General features: G+C 45.9%; 1 protein-coding gene and 1 pseudogene across 2 annotated transcripts in view; one reads left to right on the plus strand and one right to left on the minus strand.

The window, feature by feature from the left end:
- Positions 1–8,132, minus strand: part of Wdr34 (WD repeat domain 34) — a 22,500-nt gene extending 14,368 nt beyond the window's left edge. Inside the window, exon 1 of one of the 2 annotated variants that reach the window (XM_008843990.3) lies at positions 7,868–8,132. In XM_008843990.3, coding sequence (XP_008842212.1) covers positions 7,868–8,119 — 252 coding nt within the window. In that variant the 5' untranslated portion in view covers positions 8,120–8,132. Of the gene's footprint in view, positions 1–7,631; positions 7,693–7,867 lie in introns of those variants that run through there. The other variant, XM_029568710.1, reaches the window with a different exon arrangement.
- A 1,414-nt stretch (positions 8,133–9,546) lies between these two features.
- LOC108491365 lies at positions 9,547–10,309 on the plus strand (annotated as a pseudogene).
- Positions 10,310–18,962: the final 8,653 nt, after the last annotated feature.

Below are 18,962 nucleotides of genomic sequence, written 5' to 3' on the forward strand. Positions count from 1 at the left end.
GAACTGGAGTGATAGACAGTTGTTAGCTGCCGTGTGGGTGCTGGGATTCGAACCCAGGTCTTCTGCAAGAACAGTAATCTTAACCACTGACCCATCTCTCCAGCCCCCATTTTATTTTTTTATGAGTGTTGTGCCTGCATATATGTAAGTGCACCCGTGTCATGCAATGCCCGAAGAAGACAGAAGAGGGCGTTGGATCCCCTGGAACTGGAGTTACAGACAGTTGTTGGCTGCCATGTGGGTGCTGGGATTCAAACTTGTGTCTTCTCCAAGAACAGACAATGCTTGTAACCACTGAATCATCTCTCCAGCCCCTTTTAAATTTAATTTTTTTTTTTTTTGAGACAGGGTCTCCCTGTAGCCCCAGCTGGCCTGGAACTCACTATGTAGACCAGGCTGGCCTCAACCTCAGAGATCTACCTGTCTGCAGGGCCACAATACTTTGTTCAATTTTTTTTTGTTTGTGTGTGAAAAAGCTCACATAGCCCAGGTCAACCTCAAACTCAGTATGTATCCAAGGCTGACCTTGAACTCCCGATCCTCCTGATTCCATCCCCAAATACTTGGATTTAAAGGCACTGGCTACAATTTTTAAGCAAAGAAAGGCGAGACCCCACATTCTGATAATCAGTCTCTGTGCTTCAGAAAGCAGGCTGGGTTAAATTAGTGGTTATTAATTCACTCCGCATTAGAGTCACCTGGGAGGTTTCATAAAACTAGATTCCCAGGTCACCCACATAGCAGCTGCCCGGAATGCCTGCACAGTGTGCACACATTCTACAACTCTCTGGGGCATCCAGAGCTGGCTCTCTAAACCCATCCCTAAGAACAGTTCTGTGCTTTCAGACCAACAAGGTCACATTCCCGGAGGACTAACAATGCCCCACTGAGGAGTGATCACGTGACTGGCCCATGGCCCAGTCCCTAATAAGAGTCTATACTTTCGAACCCAATCTCAAGCCAAGGTCCAGGACCTCGTCCCTCTATGAACAGATCAGCCGACCGTGAGAAAAGCCAGACCAGGAATGCTTCCTTCAGTCTGTTACCAAAATGCACAAGTGCATGACCACATGGAAATGGCCAGCTTCTCCAGAGGAATTTCTCCAGGAGATAGAAATGAGCTGTATTACTGAGTTTACTGATGGTAAGGAAAACAGGAAACATCCTAACAGTTCATCCAAAGGAAATGGTTAAATAAAATTTAATTCCAGCTTTTGGGAGGCAGAGGCAGGCAGATCTTTGTGAGTTCAAGGCCAGTCTAATCTACATGAGGAGTTCTAGGCCAGCTGGAGAGACCCGGTTTCAAAAAAAAAAGGGGGGGGGGGCTGGAGAGATGGCTCAGCAGTTCAGACCACTGTCTGCTCTTGCAGAGGACCCAGGTTTGGTTCCCAGCACCCACATGGCAGCTAACAACCATCCTTAATGCCAGTTTCAGGGGATCTGATGCCCTCTTCTGACTTTTGCTGGCATTGCACAACACAGGTGCACTTATACACAGGCAGGCAATACACACACATACACATAAAATTTTGGTCTTTTTGAGACAGGATCTCTCTGTAGCCCCAGCTGGCCTGGAACTCACTATGTACACCAGGATGGCCTTGGGCTCATGGAGATTCACCTGCCTCTGCCTCCTGAGTGTTGGAACTAAAGGCATGTGCCACCACGCCCAGCTTATAAATTTTTTTTTAAAGTTTCTTTTAGACCAAGTGTGTAGCTAGTGGTGGACATCCTGCCTAGCTCATGACAGGCAGTGGGTTTGGTCTCAGAACCTTACTGTGCTCTTTGCTCATCATTATGACTGCAGTGCTGGGGACTGAACTTAGGGCCTCATGCATACTACGTAAGTTCTGTACCCACCAGCCCTCCAATTGATTTTTGCATGAGTGTATTTTTAAGATTTCGGGTTTTATTTTTTATTTTTTGGTCTTTTTGAGACAGGGTCTCCCTGTAGCCCCAGCTGGCCTGGAAAGCACTATGTAGACCAGGCTGGCCTTGAACTCACAGAGATCCGCCTCCCTCTGCCTCCCGAGTGCTAGGATTAAAGGTGTGTGCCACCAAGCCAAGATTTCATTTATTTTTACTTATGTGTATGTGTGTGCATCTCTGTCTGCTACGTGAACCATTGCTTGCAGAGGCAAGAAGAGGGTGTCAGATCCCCCGAAGCTGGAGGTACAGGGGTTTATGAACCACCCACCATGGGTGCTGGGAACCACACTCAGATCCTCTCGAAGAGCGGCAAGTCCTCTTTAACTACTAAGCCATCTCTCCATTCCGTTTCTTGTTTTTGAGACAAGGTTTCCTGCAGCCCAGGCTAGCCTCAAACTCCCAACCCTCCTGCCTCCACATCCGAAGTGCTGGAATTACAAATGTAATGCAACCAAGCCCAGTCTTCCACTTTTTTGCCTATCTAATTTTTTCTACATTTTGGGCATAGATCACTGATAAAAGAGAAAAATAATTAACTTGGAAAAAAGTAACTTGCCACTTTCTTCTGGCCCCTGCAACATTCTCACAACGTAAAATGAATCTCAAGCCAGGCGTGGTGGTGTCAGCACTCAGGAGGCAGAGGCAGGCGGGTCTCTGAGTTTAAGGCCAGTCTGGTCTACATAGTGTTTTAGTTTCTTTCTCCATTGTGACAAAACACTCTGACCACTACCACCTTGGGGAGGAAAGGGTTTATTTGTCTTACATCTCCCAGGTCACAGTTCATCAGGGAGCCCAAGGTAGGAACTCAGGGCAGGAACCTGGAGGCAGGAGCTGGAGCACAGACCATAGAGGAATGCTGCTTATTGGCTTACTCCACCAGCCCCCACTCAACCTGCTTTCTTATGCAACCTGGGCCCACCTGCCAAGAGGTGGCACCCACAGTGGGCTGGGTCATCCCACAATCAAGAAGATGCCCCCAGGTCAGTCCAATGGAGGCAATTCATCAACTGAGGTCCCCTCAACACAGGTGTTTCAAGTTGACAACTAAAGGTCTCCACCACAATAGACCTTTGTCAACTTGACACGCAAACATCACCATTAAACCATAACCTTTCATTTCTTGTCTGCAAGATATGATATTAACAATATCACAACATAAGGCAGTACAACCTTAAAAGCCTCACATTCCTTAAAAAATCCAAGCACTTAAAGTTCACAGTCCCTCGGGGCTGGAGAGATGGCTCAGCAGTTAAGAACACTGGTTGTTCTTGGAGAAAACCCAGGTTCGAATCCCAGCACCCACATAACAGCTAACAACTGTCCGTAACTCCAGTTCCACAGAATCCAACAGTCTCATCTGTCCTCCGTGGGCATTGCACAACACAGGTGCACTTACCTATGTGCAGGCAATACACGCTCACACGTTAAAAAAAAAAAAAAAAAAAAAAGTTCAAGGTCTCTTAAAAGTCTCTTAACTGGGAGCCCCTGTAAAATCCAGACCAAGTATTGTCTTATTTCAAAGGGAAGAATCGGGCACACCTAAGCAGAACCTAAGTCCAGCAAAGCAGCTCAAGGCTGGACATCCGGGATTCACTCATGCTCTTCTTGGCTCCAAAGGGTTCTGGCAACTCCAATTCTCTGACTCTGCCTACCACGGCACACATAGCTCATCTTGCAGACCCAGGCCAGGTCCATTCCACACCTATTGCTGCCCTTGGTGGTCGTCCCAGGTCTTGGCATCTCCAAAATGCTGGGGTTTCCACTGAAATTGAGGCTGCACTTTCACCTATGGCCTTTCCTGGCCTCTCAGGGTGCCAAGCCTCAGCTGTTCTCTGTGACCCTTTCACACTTTCAACACCAGAACCATGCAGGAAACTCTTACATATTAAGTCCTGCTTCCAACTCGAGATGAAGCCTCTGGCCCCTTCTGGACCACAGCATCTGTGTGCTGACCATGACAAAATACTTCCCAGAAGATTTCACCACAGTTATGCTGGTCTCCTGTTACTTACAGCTGATTTTTCAGCCCCAGCTAATGAGCATCAATTGTCCCAGTAATGCAAAGGTTTTCAGGGTCTGGTCTCAATCACAGCTGATTCTTCAGCCCCAATTGACCAGAACCCACAGATTCTCAATTTAAAATTATCACACAGGGCTGGGCGTGGTGGTGCACGGCTACAGGGAGACCCTGTCTCAAAAAGACCCAAAAATAAATAAATAAATAAATAAATATATATATATATATATATCACAGGCACAGCCCTGACAGTCTCCGCTTCCCTTTGAAGCTTCACAAGCCAGGCCTCCATCATCTACAACTCTTTCAGCGTAACTGTTCCAAGCTCCTCAGCAACAAACTCTGAGCATTCAATGGCTTTTCCAGCCCAATGTTCCAAACACTTCCACATTCATCCCAAAACACCAAAGTCAGGTCTGTCACAGCAATCCCCTACAATCCTGGTACCAACTTCTGTTCTAGTTTGTTTGTCCCTTGCTGTGACAAAACACTCTGACCACTGCCAGCTTGGGGAGGAAAGGGTTTATTTGGCTTACACCTCCCAGGTCACAGTTCATCTGGAAGCCCAAGGAAGGAACTTGAGACAGGAACCTGGAGGCAGGAGCCTAAGCACAGACTATAGCGGACCGCTGCTTACTGGCTTGCTCCCCTGGCCCTGCTCAGCCTGCTTTCTTATACAACATAGGCCCACCTGCCCAGCGGTAGCACCACCCACAGTGGGCTGGGCCCTCCCACATCACTCAATCAAGAAGATGCCCCACAGACATGGCCACAGGCCAGTCCAATGGAGGCAATTCACCAATTGAGGCTCCCTCTACCCAGGTGTGTCAAGTTGACACTAAAGCTATCCATCACAGTGATCACAGGCCAGCTGGGTTACAGGGAGACCCTGTCTCAAACTTTCCACCCCCGCCTAAAAAAGGAATCTCAGGTGCAGTAAGATGGCTCAACAGGTAGGAGCACTTGCTGCCAATCCTGAGTTTGATCCTGGAAACCCACACAGTAGGAGACAACTGAATCCCACAAGTCCTCTGACCTCCAGGAACACTTTATGGCACACCTGTGCCCCACAATAAATAAATAAAATGTAATAAAAAAAATTAAGACTATCTTTCAGGACTCAGGAGATGTACCCTTGAGTTCAGTGCAGACATTTACACACTAAGTATCAGCATCATTTCTTACAACCCTACAGGTTAAAAGTCTACCCACACCAGGCAGAGTGGCACACACCTTTATCCCAGCCCTCGGGAAGCAGAGGCAGGTGGTTCTCTGTAAGTTCCAGACCAGTTGGGGCTACAAAAAAAATAAATAATCAACAAGAAAGTTAATGAACCTCAAGTTCACTCTCTGTAAAAAAAGAAATAAAGGTGTTAGGCTAAATCAATGATTTCTAACCTGGTATCTTCTGAAATCTAAACCCTCAGCAAGCAAGAGTTATTTTGAGGGTTTTTTTTCCTTTGGTCTTTTTTTTGAGACAGGGTCTCCCTGTAGCCCCAGCTGTCCTGGAACTCACTATGTAGACCAGGCTGGCCTTGAACTCACAGAGATCCGCTTGCCTCTGCCTCCCGAGTGCTGGGATTAAAGGCATGCACCACCATGCCCGGCTATTTAAAAGTCAACACACAAGGGCCAGCACTCGGGAGGCAGAGGCAGGCGGATCTCTGTGAGTTCAAGGCCAGCCTGGTCTACATAGTGAGGACAGCTGGGGCTACAGGGAGACCCTGTCTCAAAAAGACAAAAAAAAAAAAAAAAGTCAACACACAAATCACAGGCTTACCAGCCATGAGGTCTGTACAGATTAAACGGGCCATGCAACCTTGCAGTCCACTGCAACTGTTGATATGTTCGGAAGCCAGTTGAGATCAGGGATAAACCTCAAGAGCTCTAGGCCTCAGGCAAAAAACCTGTTGTCATGAGGCAGCCATCACAGAAACCACCCCCAAGGGCAAGAACCCAGACTATCTGGGTTCAACAACCTGAGTTTTCCTCTGGGAAATGCACAGCAAACACGCTTGTGAAGCAGATGAAAAACTTACCTCCTGACTATGTTCTGCCTGACAGTACAGCAGTCAGTCAGCACTGGTGTGCTTTTGAATAAACTGAAAAACTATTTTGGCTAGACCTGAGGATGCAGTCTGAAATCCTTCAAAACGGGGCTGGAGAGATGGCTCACTAGTTAAAAGCACTGGCTGCTCCTGCAGAGGACCCCAGTTCAAATCCCACCACCCAAATGGCATCTAAGGACTGACTCTAACTCCAGTTCTAAGGGATCTGATGCCCTCTTCTGACCTCCAAGGGCACTGCAGGACACAGGTGTACTTACACACATGCAGGCAATACACTCATACACATAAAATAAAAAATAGATAAAAAGATGACTAGATTAGATAGGTGATTGATAAAATAGATGATTGATAGATAAATGATAGAATATATCGATAGATAGAGCGATCTATCAAATGAGAACACCAGTCTGGAGAGATAGCTCAGTGGTTAAGAGCATTGGCTGCTCTTGCAGAGGACCAGGGTTTGATTCCCAGCACCTACATGGCAGCTAATAACCATCTACAACTCCAGTTCTAGGGGATCCAACACCCTCTTCTGACCTCCAAGGGCATTGCATGACATGGGTGCACTTACCTGCATGCAAGTAATACAGGCATATACATAAAATAAAAAATAATAGGGGCTGGAGAGATGGCTCATTGGTTGACAGCACTGAATCCTCTTGCAGAGGACCTGGGTTCGATTCCCAGCACCCACATGATGGCTATGAACCATCCTTAACTCCAGTTCCAGGGGAATCCGAAGTCCTCTTCTGACTTCCTCAGCACTACATGACATGGGTGCACTCACATACAAGCAGGCAATACACTGATACACATAAAATAAAAATAATAGGGCCGGGCATGGTGGTGCACGCGTGTAATCCAAGTACTTGGGAGGCAGAGGCAGGCGGATCTCTGTGAGTTCAAAGCCAGCCTGGTCTACATAGTGAGCTCCAGGACAGCTGGGGCTACAGGAAGACCCTGTCTCAAAAAGACCAAATAAATAAATAAACAAACAAACAAATAAATAAAATTTTTTTTGTCTTTTTGAAGCAGGGTCTCTCTGCTGTAGCCCCAGCTATCCTGGAACTCACTATATAGACAACGCTGGCCTTGAACTCACAGAGAACCGCCTGCCTCTGCCTCCCGATTGCTGGGACTACAGGTGTGCACCACCACGCCCAGCTAATAAAATACTTTTTAAAAATTAAAAAAAAAGGCCAGAAGGCAGAGGCAGGCAGATCTCTGTGAGTTCAAGGCCACCCTGGTCTACATAGTGAGTTCCAGGACAGCTGGGGCTACAAGGAAACCCTGTCTCAAAAAGACCTAAAAAAATAATAAATAAAAAATTTTTAAATAAAGATGGGGTTGGGGATTTACCTCAGTAGTAGAGTGCTTGCCTAGCAAGCCAAGGCCCTGGGTTCAGTCCTCAGCTCCGGAATAAATAAATAAATAAATAAATAAATAAATAAATAAATAAATATCAATAGGTTAGATAGGTGATTGATAGATGATTGATAGCCGTATAGACGATAGATAACAGATGATTGATAGATCGTTGATAGGTGATAGATGATTGATAGATAAATGACAGACTAGAATATATTGAGCACCAGGCCAGAGAAATGGCTCACCGGTTAAGAGCATTGGCTGCTCTTGCAGAGGACCTGGGTTCGATTCCCAGCTACCACAGGGCGGCTAACAACCGTCTATGACTCCAGTTCCAGGGGATCCGACACCCTCTTCTGACTTCCACGGGCATAGCATGACACGGGTCCATTTACACATATGCAGGCAATACACTCATACACATAAAATAAAAATGATAAAATGTTTTTAAAGCAAAGCCCGGCGGAGGCCCCGCCCTCACCGTCTCCCCGCGGATGCCCTGCACGCCCCTCCACTGCGAGGGCACCGACACCACGCCCAGAGTCTCGTCCAGCAGAGGCGCTGGCCGCCCGGGCCCCTTGACGCCCCCTGCCCGGCCAGCAGCCAGCGCGGGGGCCCCAGCGCTTCCCGCTCTGCGAAGCGACCAGGGCGACAGAGGCATCGCCATGGCGACGGCCCGCCCCAGCGCGCCGGTCCAGCGCTGAGAAGTAACCGTGGCTCCCTGCGCCTCCATGAAGCGGAAGTCCGGGACTGGGTCGTGAAGCTGCCGGCGCCATCTTTGAATCGGTTACACCTTCTTTCCCTAAAGCCCAAGGTGGGGGACGGGGGAAGAATTTTTGTCAGTCCGTACGACAGGCACGAGCGGGTCTGGATATCCTATTTCCCAGAGGCCACTTCTGCTTCAGGTGCTGCTCGTCCTGGTGGAAAGAGAAGTGCGGAAATGAGGCAAGGGCTCCATGTTCAAAGATGGCGCCGAGCGGCTGTGTGTAGAGGCCAAGGCGTGGGCTGCACAAGGCTGGAGCCTGGCTGCCGGGCGGCCAGTGCTGCTCACCGAGCTAATCACTGCGCCACTTGAGTTGGCAGCACCTCGCATCGAAGTGGTAGTCCCCTGACCCTCAGTTCCTGTTTGAATGCAATAATGGAAAATAGTCATCCGTACATCCCAAGCAGGGTTGGATGGGTGAAAGGCCCAAATTAGAAAGTTTACATTTAAAAAAAAAAAAAAGACAAAATAATAAAATGCTTGTTAAATTGAACAAAATTGGAGACACAAGCACTGGGGCTGAAGGTGAGCTCAGTGCCCTGGATTCAGTACCCCCACCCCACACACACACACAAGGGCATAACTACCAATTGAGTGCCTACAATGTCAGGCGGAGCCCAAAGTATTCCGAATGTTTCTCTTACTAAATCCTCACCCTGCAGAAGCTTGCTGCTTGATTGGTTAGTTGACTGGTTGGTTTTTCAAAAGCTAGGGATTGAACCCAGGTTTCCTGCATACAAAGCAGGTGCCATTACCAGTGAACTACACCTGCAGCCCAATTGTTATTTACACATACTTGAAGGTGCTGATGGTCAGATATGAAACTGTCCCAAGTCACCCAGTAAGATACCACAGGTGGCCTGCCTGATTTCCAAACCAAGTCTTGAGCCTCTAGGCAGTAATCTACTAGCTAAGTCCTCTGGGCCCATTGCTTCCTATCTCAGACTTGGAAACCTGCCCTGGTCTGGTTCCCAGTGCACCACCCAGGGACAGGATCCTCCTCACCAGCACTCTGTTCCAGCCAAGGCCTTGAGGGCTGATTAGTAATACTGGGATTGGGGAGTAGAATAGAAAAATCTTCCTAGGAAGTACAGCTAGACAAAAGGCCCTCTTAATCCCAGAAAAATTTGCAGACATCATCAAGGATTCCAAAACTTACATTCAAAAAGAAGTTCAAGAGACAGGAGAGATGGCTCATCAGTTAAGAACACTGGCTGCTCTTGAAGAAGACATGGGTTTGATTCCCAGCACCCACGTGGCAGCTAACAACTGTCCATAGCTCCAGTCCCAGGGAATCTGACATCCTCTCCTGATCTCTGTGGGCATTGCAGAACACAGGTGCATTTACATATATCCACATGCAGGCAATACACTATACTCATACACATAAAAAACTAATTACTGATAGGCAGTCTGAAAAGAAAAGAAGATTTGTTACATTTGATGGCCACGATCCTGTGGATAAAATTGTACTGCAAAAATATCACACCATCAGTCGTCATAATGCAGAAGTACAAAAGGCCTTGTCTGGACAAGAAATGCAGGAAGTCCAAAAGTCTAGGGGTGGAAGAGGAGAAACTTTGGTTTGGGGGGGTCCTCACCATGGTGGTAGAAATTTTGGACCAGGAGCAGGAAGCAACTTTAGGGGGTTCTGATAGCTATGGAAGGGGACATGAATTTAGAGATGGCTATAATCGGTATGGTGGAAGACCTGAAGGTGGCAATTTTGGAGGTAGCCCTGGTTATGGAGGAAGAAGAGGAGGATACGGTGGTGGAGGACCTGGATATGGCAACCATGGTAGGAGCTACAGAGGTGGTTATGACAACTATGGAGGAGGAAATTTTGGAAGTGGAAATTACAAGGATTTTGGAAATTATAACCAACAACCTTCTAACTACGGTCCAATGAAGAGTGGAAACTTCGGTGGTAGCAGGAACATGGGGTTGGGGGGACCATGTGGTGGCAGGAACTATGGTCTTGGAGGAAGTGGAAGAGGTGGAGGTTATGGTAGGAGATGCCCATACTGAGCTTCTTCCTACTTACCATGGGCTTCACTGTGTAAATAGGAGAGGATGAGAGCTCAGACATAACAGAACAACTTCAGGTTATGGAAACATCAATGTTAAGGACACTTTTGTCTCAATTATGCATAAATGTGCCTGAACAGGGCAGAAGCTGAAAGCCATTTTGTGAATGGATTGGATTATTTAATCACATAATCACATTGCCTTACTGTGGAGGAAGGACTGTAAAAAAATGCCTTTGAGGGGCTGGAGAGATGGCTCAGCAGTTAAGAGCACTGACTGCTGTTGCAGAGGACCCAGGTTCGATTCTCAGCACTCACATGGCAGCTACGAATCATCCTTAACTCCAGTTCCAGGGGAATACGAAGCCTTCTGACTGCCTCGGCATTGCATGACATGGGTGTGCTCACATACATGCAGGCAATATACTCATACACACAAATTTTAAAAATTAAAAAAAAAACAAAGAAAAAAATGCCTTTGAGACAATTTCTTAGTTGTTTCTTTTATGGTCTTTTTGAGACAGGGTCTCTCTGTAGCCCCAGCTGTCCTGGAACTCACTATGTAGATCAGGCTGGCCTTGAACTCATAGAGATCTGCCTGCCTCTGCCTCCCAAGTGCTGGGATTAAAGGTATGCACCACCACGCCTGACAGTTGTTTCTTTCTAATGGTCTTTGTGAGAGTGCAGACTCATTCCTCCTTTGAGAATGTTACATTTGTAAGTTTCAGGTGACATGTGAAACCTTTTTAAAAATTTTTCTCAGCCGGGTGTTGTGGCACACGCCTTTAATCCCAGCACTAGGGAGGCAGAGGCAGGCAGATCTCTGTGAGTTCGAGGTCAGCCTGTTCTACATAGTGAGTTCCAGGCCAGAATGGGCTACTGGGAGACCTTGTCTCAAAAAAAAATTTTTTTTCTCAAAGTTTTAAAAAACTGTTAGGATCATGGTGTAATAAGATGTTTTTTCTTTAAAATATTTAAGTGCATGTAGAGTTAAGAAGCTGTTATACATTTATGATTTAATAAAATAATTCTAAAGAAAAAAAGTATTAAAAAAGTAAAAAGTTTTTAAAAATTAAACAAAAGAAGGGCTGGAGAGATGACTCAGTGATTAAGAGCACTGTCTGCTCTTGCAGAGGACCTAGGTTCAATTCTTAGCACCCACATGGTGGTTAGTAACCATCTGTAATTCAAGTTTCAGGGGAATCCAACAACATTGTATGACACAGGTACACCTACCTACATGAAAGCATTACACTCATACACATAAAATGAAAATAATAATTTTTTTTTTAAGTTTAAGGCCATGGAAGTGAAAAGTTCTGGATTAAAGCCTGGAGAGAGATGTGTCCTCTTCAACAGGCCTGGTACCAGCCTAGCCTGCTTTCCTTTCCTAAGGAAAAGACCTGCTTCACCAGGCCAAGAAGGAAAATTTCAGGAAAAAAAAAAAGTAGTTTGTGGCATTAAATAACCACAAACAGCCCAATAAAGATAAGGCTGAGAATATAGCACTTTCCAAGCATTTGGGAGTCAACTCTGTGTTCAACCTTAGCAGGTATAGAAGTGGGAAGGGAGTATGGGGTGTGGGGTGGGGTGTGTGTGTGTGTGTGTGTTTGTATCACCAGAAAATGGGTCAATCACTGAAGCTGGCATTTGGGTAATGTCTGGTGCCTTGTTGACAACGTCAGTAAACTAGTAGGGACAAATGCCTAAAGGATTTAGTGGAGAAAGTAATGGATTTTGCTGGGAGACTAAACACAGAAAGCAAATAAGTGCATCAATCCAATTTGACAATAATCTAGTCTCCTCTTCAACCTAGAAACTCCACTTCTGGAAATTCTCCACCAGTCAATAATTACAGATTTGCACAGACACTGAGCTCCAAGGATACTGAACAACAGCTCATCACTGATGATATTAAACTTTTATTTATTTATTATTTATTCATTCATTTATTTATTTTTTAAACTGGGTGTGGTAGCCAATGCCTTTAATCCCAGCACTCTAGAGGAACAGGCAGGCGGATCTCTGTGAGTTCAAGGCCAGCCTGGTCTACATAGTGAGTTCCAGGACAGCTGGGGCTACAGAGAGACCCTGCTTCAAAAAGACCAAATAATAATGATTATATATATAGTGATGAGGCATCGTGAGTTACCTGGACTCTGTTACACTTTCTCAATTGGACCACTGTAAAATGAGGGTAAAAGCATAAACAACACACCATGAAGGCAGTATGGCTGTATTATACGCAAACAGTATTCACAAAATCAGTTAGTGAGTTGAATTTGGCCACTTAACTGTGCTTTGCAGACAGACTTTTGCTTTAGAGTCCCATTTGGTAGTAATACAAGGAATATCTTAACCAGAAGCCCATAGATGGTTCGGTGGTGAAGAGCACTGGCTGTTCTTGCAGAGGACTTGGGTTCAATTCCCAGCACCCACATGATAGTTCATAATTGGCTCTAACTCCTGTTCCAGTGGATCTGATGCCCCCTTCTGGTTTCCACAGGCCTTGCACACATGTGGTACACTTACATACATGCAGGCGAAACTCACACACATTAAATAAAAATAAATAAAATTTAAAAAATAATTAGAATGTAATAAACAAAACAAAACACAAAGATCCCTCCAGATGGTTCAGCAGATAAAGTTACTTTGAAGCCAGCAAGCCTGATAACCTGAGTTTGATCCCTGGAACCTATGTAAAGTTGGAAGGAGAGAACTGCTTCTCAAAGATTGTCCTCTGACCTCCACACAGGCTTTATGACAAACATGCCCATGTACATACATCATACCCAGACTAATAATCATATTAATAATAAAATGTAGGTGGTTCAGGCCTTTAATCCCAACACTTAGGAGGCAGAAACAGAGGGATCTCTATGAGATTGGGGCCAGCCTGGTCTACATAGAGAGTTCCAGGTCAGCAAGGGCTACAGGGAGACCATGTTTCAAAAAAAACCCTAAGGGGCTAGAGAGATGGCTCAGTGGTTAAGAACACTGACTGTTCTTGCAGAAGACTCAGGTTTGAATCCAGCACCCACATGGCAGTAACTGTCCGTAACTCCAGTTCCAGGGGATCCAACAGCCTCTTCTGTCTTCTGCAGGCATTGCACGACATGGGTGCACTTACCTACATCCAGGCAATACATGCATACTCATTAAATTAAAAAAAATTTAAAAATTTTTATAAAAGAAAAAGAACAAAAGGAAAGTCCAAAGCTTCATAGTCAGGAATCTCTGTTGCTTTCCTTGCAGCTCCCAAATTCTAACTTCCTGGATTCCCAGGGGTTGTTACTAGGCAACTGGGAGAACTATACACACTGCAGACCAGAACAGGCTGCAGGAGTTGGTGGAGGGCAAGGTGAATGCCCTCCTTCAAACTCACATGAAAGTTGGCTGCCTCTGTGAAGGCCAGATGTTCTGTAACCCTGAGGCTAGGCCACCAAGTCTGATGACCTGAGTTCAGTCCCCCCACATAGTGCAAGGGGAGAACTGACTCCCATGAGTTGTTCTCTGACCTCCACCAGTGCTCCATGGCACATATGTACACACACACACACACACACACACACACACACACTCATACACACAAAATAGTAAACAAAAATTTAAAAATATAATACAGCTGGGTGTGGTGGCGCATGCCTGTAGTCCCAACACTTGGGAGGTAGAGGCAGGCGGATCTCTGCGAGTTCAAGGCCAGCTGTGAGTTCAACTCACATAGTGAGTTCCAGGACAGCTGGGGCTACAGGGTTACCCTGCTTCAAAAAGACATATATACAGCACCCACTGCTTATTTTCATGCCCCAAGACCAGATTCCATTTGGCCAGTTCAGTGATTCCATCTACTTCTTTTTAAAAATTATTTTTATTGTTTTTATTTTATGTGTATGAGTATATTACCCGCATGTGTGTAAGTGTACCCATGTCATGCAATGCCCATGGGGGTCAGAAGAGGGTGTCAGATCCCCTGGAACTGGAATTACAGATGGTTGTTAGTCACCATGTGGGTGCTGGAAATTGAACCTCGGTTCTCTGTAAGAGCAGACAGTGCTCTTAACTGCTGAGCCATTTCTCCAGTCCCCAGGTAATAGTTTTTTTGTTTGTTTGTTTTTGAGACAGGGTCTACCTGTAGCCCAGCTAGCCTGATACTCACTATGTAGATCAGGCTGGCCTTGAACTCACAGAGCTCCACCTGCCTCTGCCTCCCTAGTGCTGGGATTAAAGGTGTGCGCCACCACGCCCGGCCAGATTAAAGTTTTTAACTTGTCGGTGAGCTGCATAGTTGTATGCATCTCAGTGAACCTAGCTTCATTCCCTGAATTTCAAACTTAGTGGGCAGAAAATCTAAATTCAGCTGGGTATGTTCACTCATGACAGTAATCTCAGCACTGGGAAGGCTGAGACAGGAGGATTGTTGCAAATTCAAGGAAGGTCTGGACTGCCTTAGAGCCTGTCTCAAAAACAAAGTGAAACAAAAAAAAAAATTATAAGTGCATTTTGCATCCCAAGCTGATCAGCCCTCTTCCATGTGTTGCGCAATGGCTTCCCTGTGCTGTTATTATCTGCTCATTTTTTTCTGGGTGGTTTGCTGTTGCTTTTGTTATTGCTGATTTGAGACGAGGTCTCCCTGTGTAACCCTGGCTGGCCTGAAACTCACAGAGATCCATCTGTCTCTGCCTCCCGAGTCCTGGATTAAAGGTGTGCGCCACCATGACCAACTGGCTAGTACTCTTAACTGCTTAACCATCTCTCCAGCACCCCAGCTGATTTTTACTTCTCAAATGGTTTCAGCTTTTGCTCAAGCTAAGAGTGAGCCTTTCCATACATCACCTGACTTCTCCTGTGCTGCATAATTTTGAGTTTTGTTTTTGAGGCAGGGTCATAGGTAGCTGAGGGGCATAGTTCATAAGGCTTAATTTTATACACATACCTGTTCACGTGGTACATTTTTTTCAATGGAACTGGTGTATAATAATGGCAAAAGTATGCTCTTAGGGAACATCTGCCTCCACAAAACCATGTTCACGCTCTCTCTCTTTCTCTTTTTAAAAATCTTTTTGAGACAAGGTCTGTAGCCTCAGCTGGCCCGGAACTCACTAAATAGACCAGGTGGCCTTGAACTCACAGAGATCCACCTGCCTCTGTCTCCTGAGTGCTGGGACTAAAGGTATGTACCACAAGCCCAGCTCATGTTCACTCTCATTCAATCAATATTTATTGCCTAATACACTCCAGGCAGTAGCATCACAACCAAAGCTTTAAATGAAACACAAAATAAAACCTTCACTAAGGACCAGGCATTTGGGTAGAGACCTCAAGGAAGTAGTCAGGAAGTATTGGGACCAGATAGGGAAACAGGAAGGACAGATCCCCAAAGCAGTGTGTGTCCTAGAAGAAACAAGGAAGGTAGGCTGTTGGAGTGTGGTTAATGATGTGGAGCTTGGATGCTTGGGTCTTGTAAAACTTGTGTTGCTAGGGTTTGCTTTCTCTTTTAACCTTAAAGAATATTGTGTGTGTGTGTGTGTGTGTGTGTGTGTGTGTTAATGCACACACTGTATGTGCAGCCTTTTGCATGCCAGACAAGGGCTCTGCCACTGAGCAACAGCACCAGCTTCATTGGAGTTTTAGTAAGCATCTTGAAAACAGCTTTCACTGGCCCTCCCCGAAACCACTTTGTAGATATAATACAATGTTGTGATTGGCTGATATGGGTTCCAAACCCAGACCTGGAGCCCATGATGGTATAAACCCCACTCAAAGCACAAGATCAAGGCTTAGGGGAGATGAGATTGATTATAATTCTTAAAAATGGGGTAAACAACACTGGCCAGGTGCAGCTTGGATGCTTGGGTCTTGTAAAACTTGTGTTGCTAGGGTTTGCTTTCTCTTTTAACCTTAAAGAATATTGTGTGTGTGTGTGTGTGTGTGTGTGTGTGTGTTAATGCACACACTGTATGCCTGACACAGCCCTTGTGTAGAAGTCAGAAGATGGTTTTCTTCTTTCTCTAGGTGGGTTCCAGAAATTGAACTCAGTCATCAGGCTTGGTGTCAAACGCATCCCTCCGCTAAGCCATTGCAGTGGCCCTTCTTTTTTCTTTTTCTCTTTCCTTCTTTCCTTCCTCCCTCCCTCCTTCCCTCCTCTCTGGTACTGGGGACTGGACCAGAGTCTCTTGCGTATTAGGCAGGTGTTCTACGAGTGCTCTGCCACTGAGCTATTTACTCAATCTTTTTTCACTTCAGTTATTTATTTATTTATTTTGTGTCTGAGTGTTTTGCCTGCATGTATGGGAAGTATACCTGTGTCATGCAGTGCCTGCAGAGGTCAGAAGAGGGCATCTGATCCCCTAGAACTAGAGTTACAGATGGTTTTAGCCACCAGGTGGGTGCTGGGAACAATTGCAAGAGCAGCCAGTGCCCTTAACCACTGGGCCACCTCTCCAGCCTCATACTTTTTTTTTTTTTTTTTTTTTTTTTTCTTTTTTTTTTTTGTAACCCCATAACCCCAGCTGGCCTGGAACTCACTATGTAGACCAGACTGGCCTTGAACTCACAGAGCTCTACCTGCCTGAGTGCTGGAATTGAAGGCCTGTGCCACCATGCCCGGCACCAGACCCATACTTTTAAAATTCCTATTGTCTTTTGGTTTTCTGAGACACAGCCTTACTCTAGTCTGGGCTGTCCTGGAATTCACTATCTTGCCCAAATTGGCTCTAAACTCATAGCAACCCATCTGCCCAGGCCTGAGTGCTGGGATTACGGATCTGAGCCACCACACCTACCTTCCTTTCTTTTTATTTTCTTTATTCTTTCTTTGAGGGGGGGAGGGTTGGGATGGGTGGGAAGGACTTGGTCTCATTCTTCCTAGGCTGGCCTTGAACTCCCTTTATAGTGGAGGATGACTTTGAATTTGTAACCTTCCTGTTTCTACCTGGAAAGTGGTAGGACTATAAGCCTGGGCCACCACATCTGGTTGATGCAGTGCTAAGGATCAAACCCAGGGCTTCAGAAGAGGCAAGCACTCTAACCAACTGAGCTACATTCCCTGCCCCAAGCTTTAAAAAAAATTTCAGATAGTATTTTACTAAGCTACCTAGGTTGGCCTTGGACTTGTAATCTATCTATAGCCTTAGCCTTTCAGGTAGCTAGGATTCTGTTTGGATCACAACGAATCAAAGGCTGGATTGAAGACACAGCTGAGTTGATCGATGTTTGCCTGACATTCACAAAGCCCTGCTTTTAGTCACCCACACCACATGAAACTAGGCATGGTAGCACTCACCTGCAACCCCAGAACTGGGGAGGTACACAGAGGCCGGGGGATAGATGTCTCCTTTTACACTTTTAAAATTTGGGGGATGAAGAGATGGTTCAGTAGTTAAAAGCACTGGACCCAGGTTCAATTCTAACACCTACATGGTGGCTAACAACTGTCCTAACTCCAGTTCCAGGGAAGCTGATGGTCTCTTCTGACCTCCTCGGGCATTGCACAACATGGGTGCACTTATATACATGCAGGCAATATACTCATACACATAAAATTAAAATAAATACATAATTTTTTTTTTGCAACAGGGTCTTCCTGTAGCCCCAACTGGCCTGAAATTCACTATGAGACCAGGCTGGCCTTGACCTCACAGTGATCCATCTACCTCTGCCTCGGGAGTGCTGGGATCAAAGGTGTGTGCCACCACTCCTGGCAAAATGATTTATTTTTATTTTATGTGTATGATTGTTTTGCCTGCAAGAGTTTAAGGTCATCCTTAGTTACACTCTTATCCAGAGGCCAGCATGAGAGTCAGGAGACTCTGTCTCAAACAAACAAACAAACAAATGGTTAAGAGGGCTGGAGAGATGGCTCAGAGGTTGAGATCCTGTATTGCTCTTCCATCAGCCCTGAGTTCAGTTCTAAGCACCCATATCTGGGTTGGCTCACAATTACCTGCAACTCCAGCTTCAGGGGATCCAGCTCCCTCGTCTGGCCTCTGCAGGCACATGCACAAACATATACACACATATACAAATAAATAATAATAATAATAATAATAATAGTAATAATAATAATAATGAGTAATTTTTGCCACACATGTGTATGAGTGTATTGCCTGCATGTATGTGAGTGCACCCCTGTCGTGCAATGCCATGGAGGTCTGAAGAGGTCTTCAGATTCCCCTGGGAACTGGAGTTAAGGACAGCTCGTAGCCACCATGTGGGTGCTGGAAATCGAACCCAGGTCCTCTGCTAGTGCAGTCAGTGCTCTTAACCACTGAGCCATCTCTTCAGCCCCAGTGGTGCATGCTTTTAATCCTAGCACTCGGAGGCAGAGGCAGGTAGGTCTCTGTGAGTTTGAGGCCAACCTAGTCTATGTAGCAAGTTCCAGGCCAGCTGGAGCTACAGGGAGATCCCGTCTCCAAAAGACCAAACAACTAAAAAAAAAAACCTCCACCACCAGCACCACCAACAAAATTTGTTTGAGGGTTTTTGGAAATGGGGTCTCCCATTTTGTAGAGGACCCAGGTCCTCTACAAAATCAGTCAGTGCTCTTAGCTGCTGAGCCATCTCTCCAGCCCTGGAAGTAAAAATTACTGAAAGAACAAACAATTTGGTTGCCTGGGCAGGGTGACAAGCTCTAATGCTCCTAACCCTTGGGATCTGGAGGCAAGAGGATCAGGAGTTCAAGGCTAGCCTAGTACATAGGGAGCCTGAGGCCAGCTTGGGCTACATCAGACCCTAGTGAAAAAAAAGGTGAACACCTCTTTCTCCTCCCTTCCTGAGCTGGGAAT

Source organism: Nannospalax galili, unplaced genomic scaffold, assembly GCF_000622305.1.
Source record: "Nannospalax galili isolate Female #2095 unplaced genomic scaffold, S.galili_v1.0 scaffold300, whole genome shotgun sequence".
NCBI classification, from domain to species: domain Eukaryota; kingdom Metazoa; phylum Chordata; class Mammalia; order Rodentia; family Spalacidae; genus Nannospalax; species Nannospalax galili.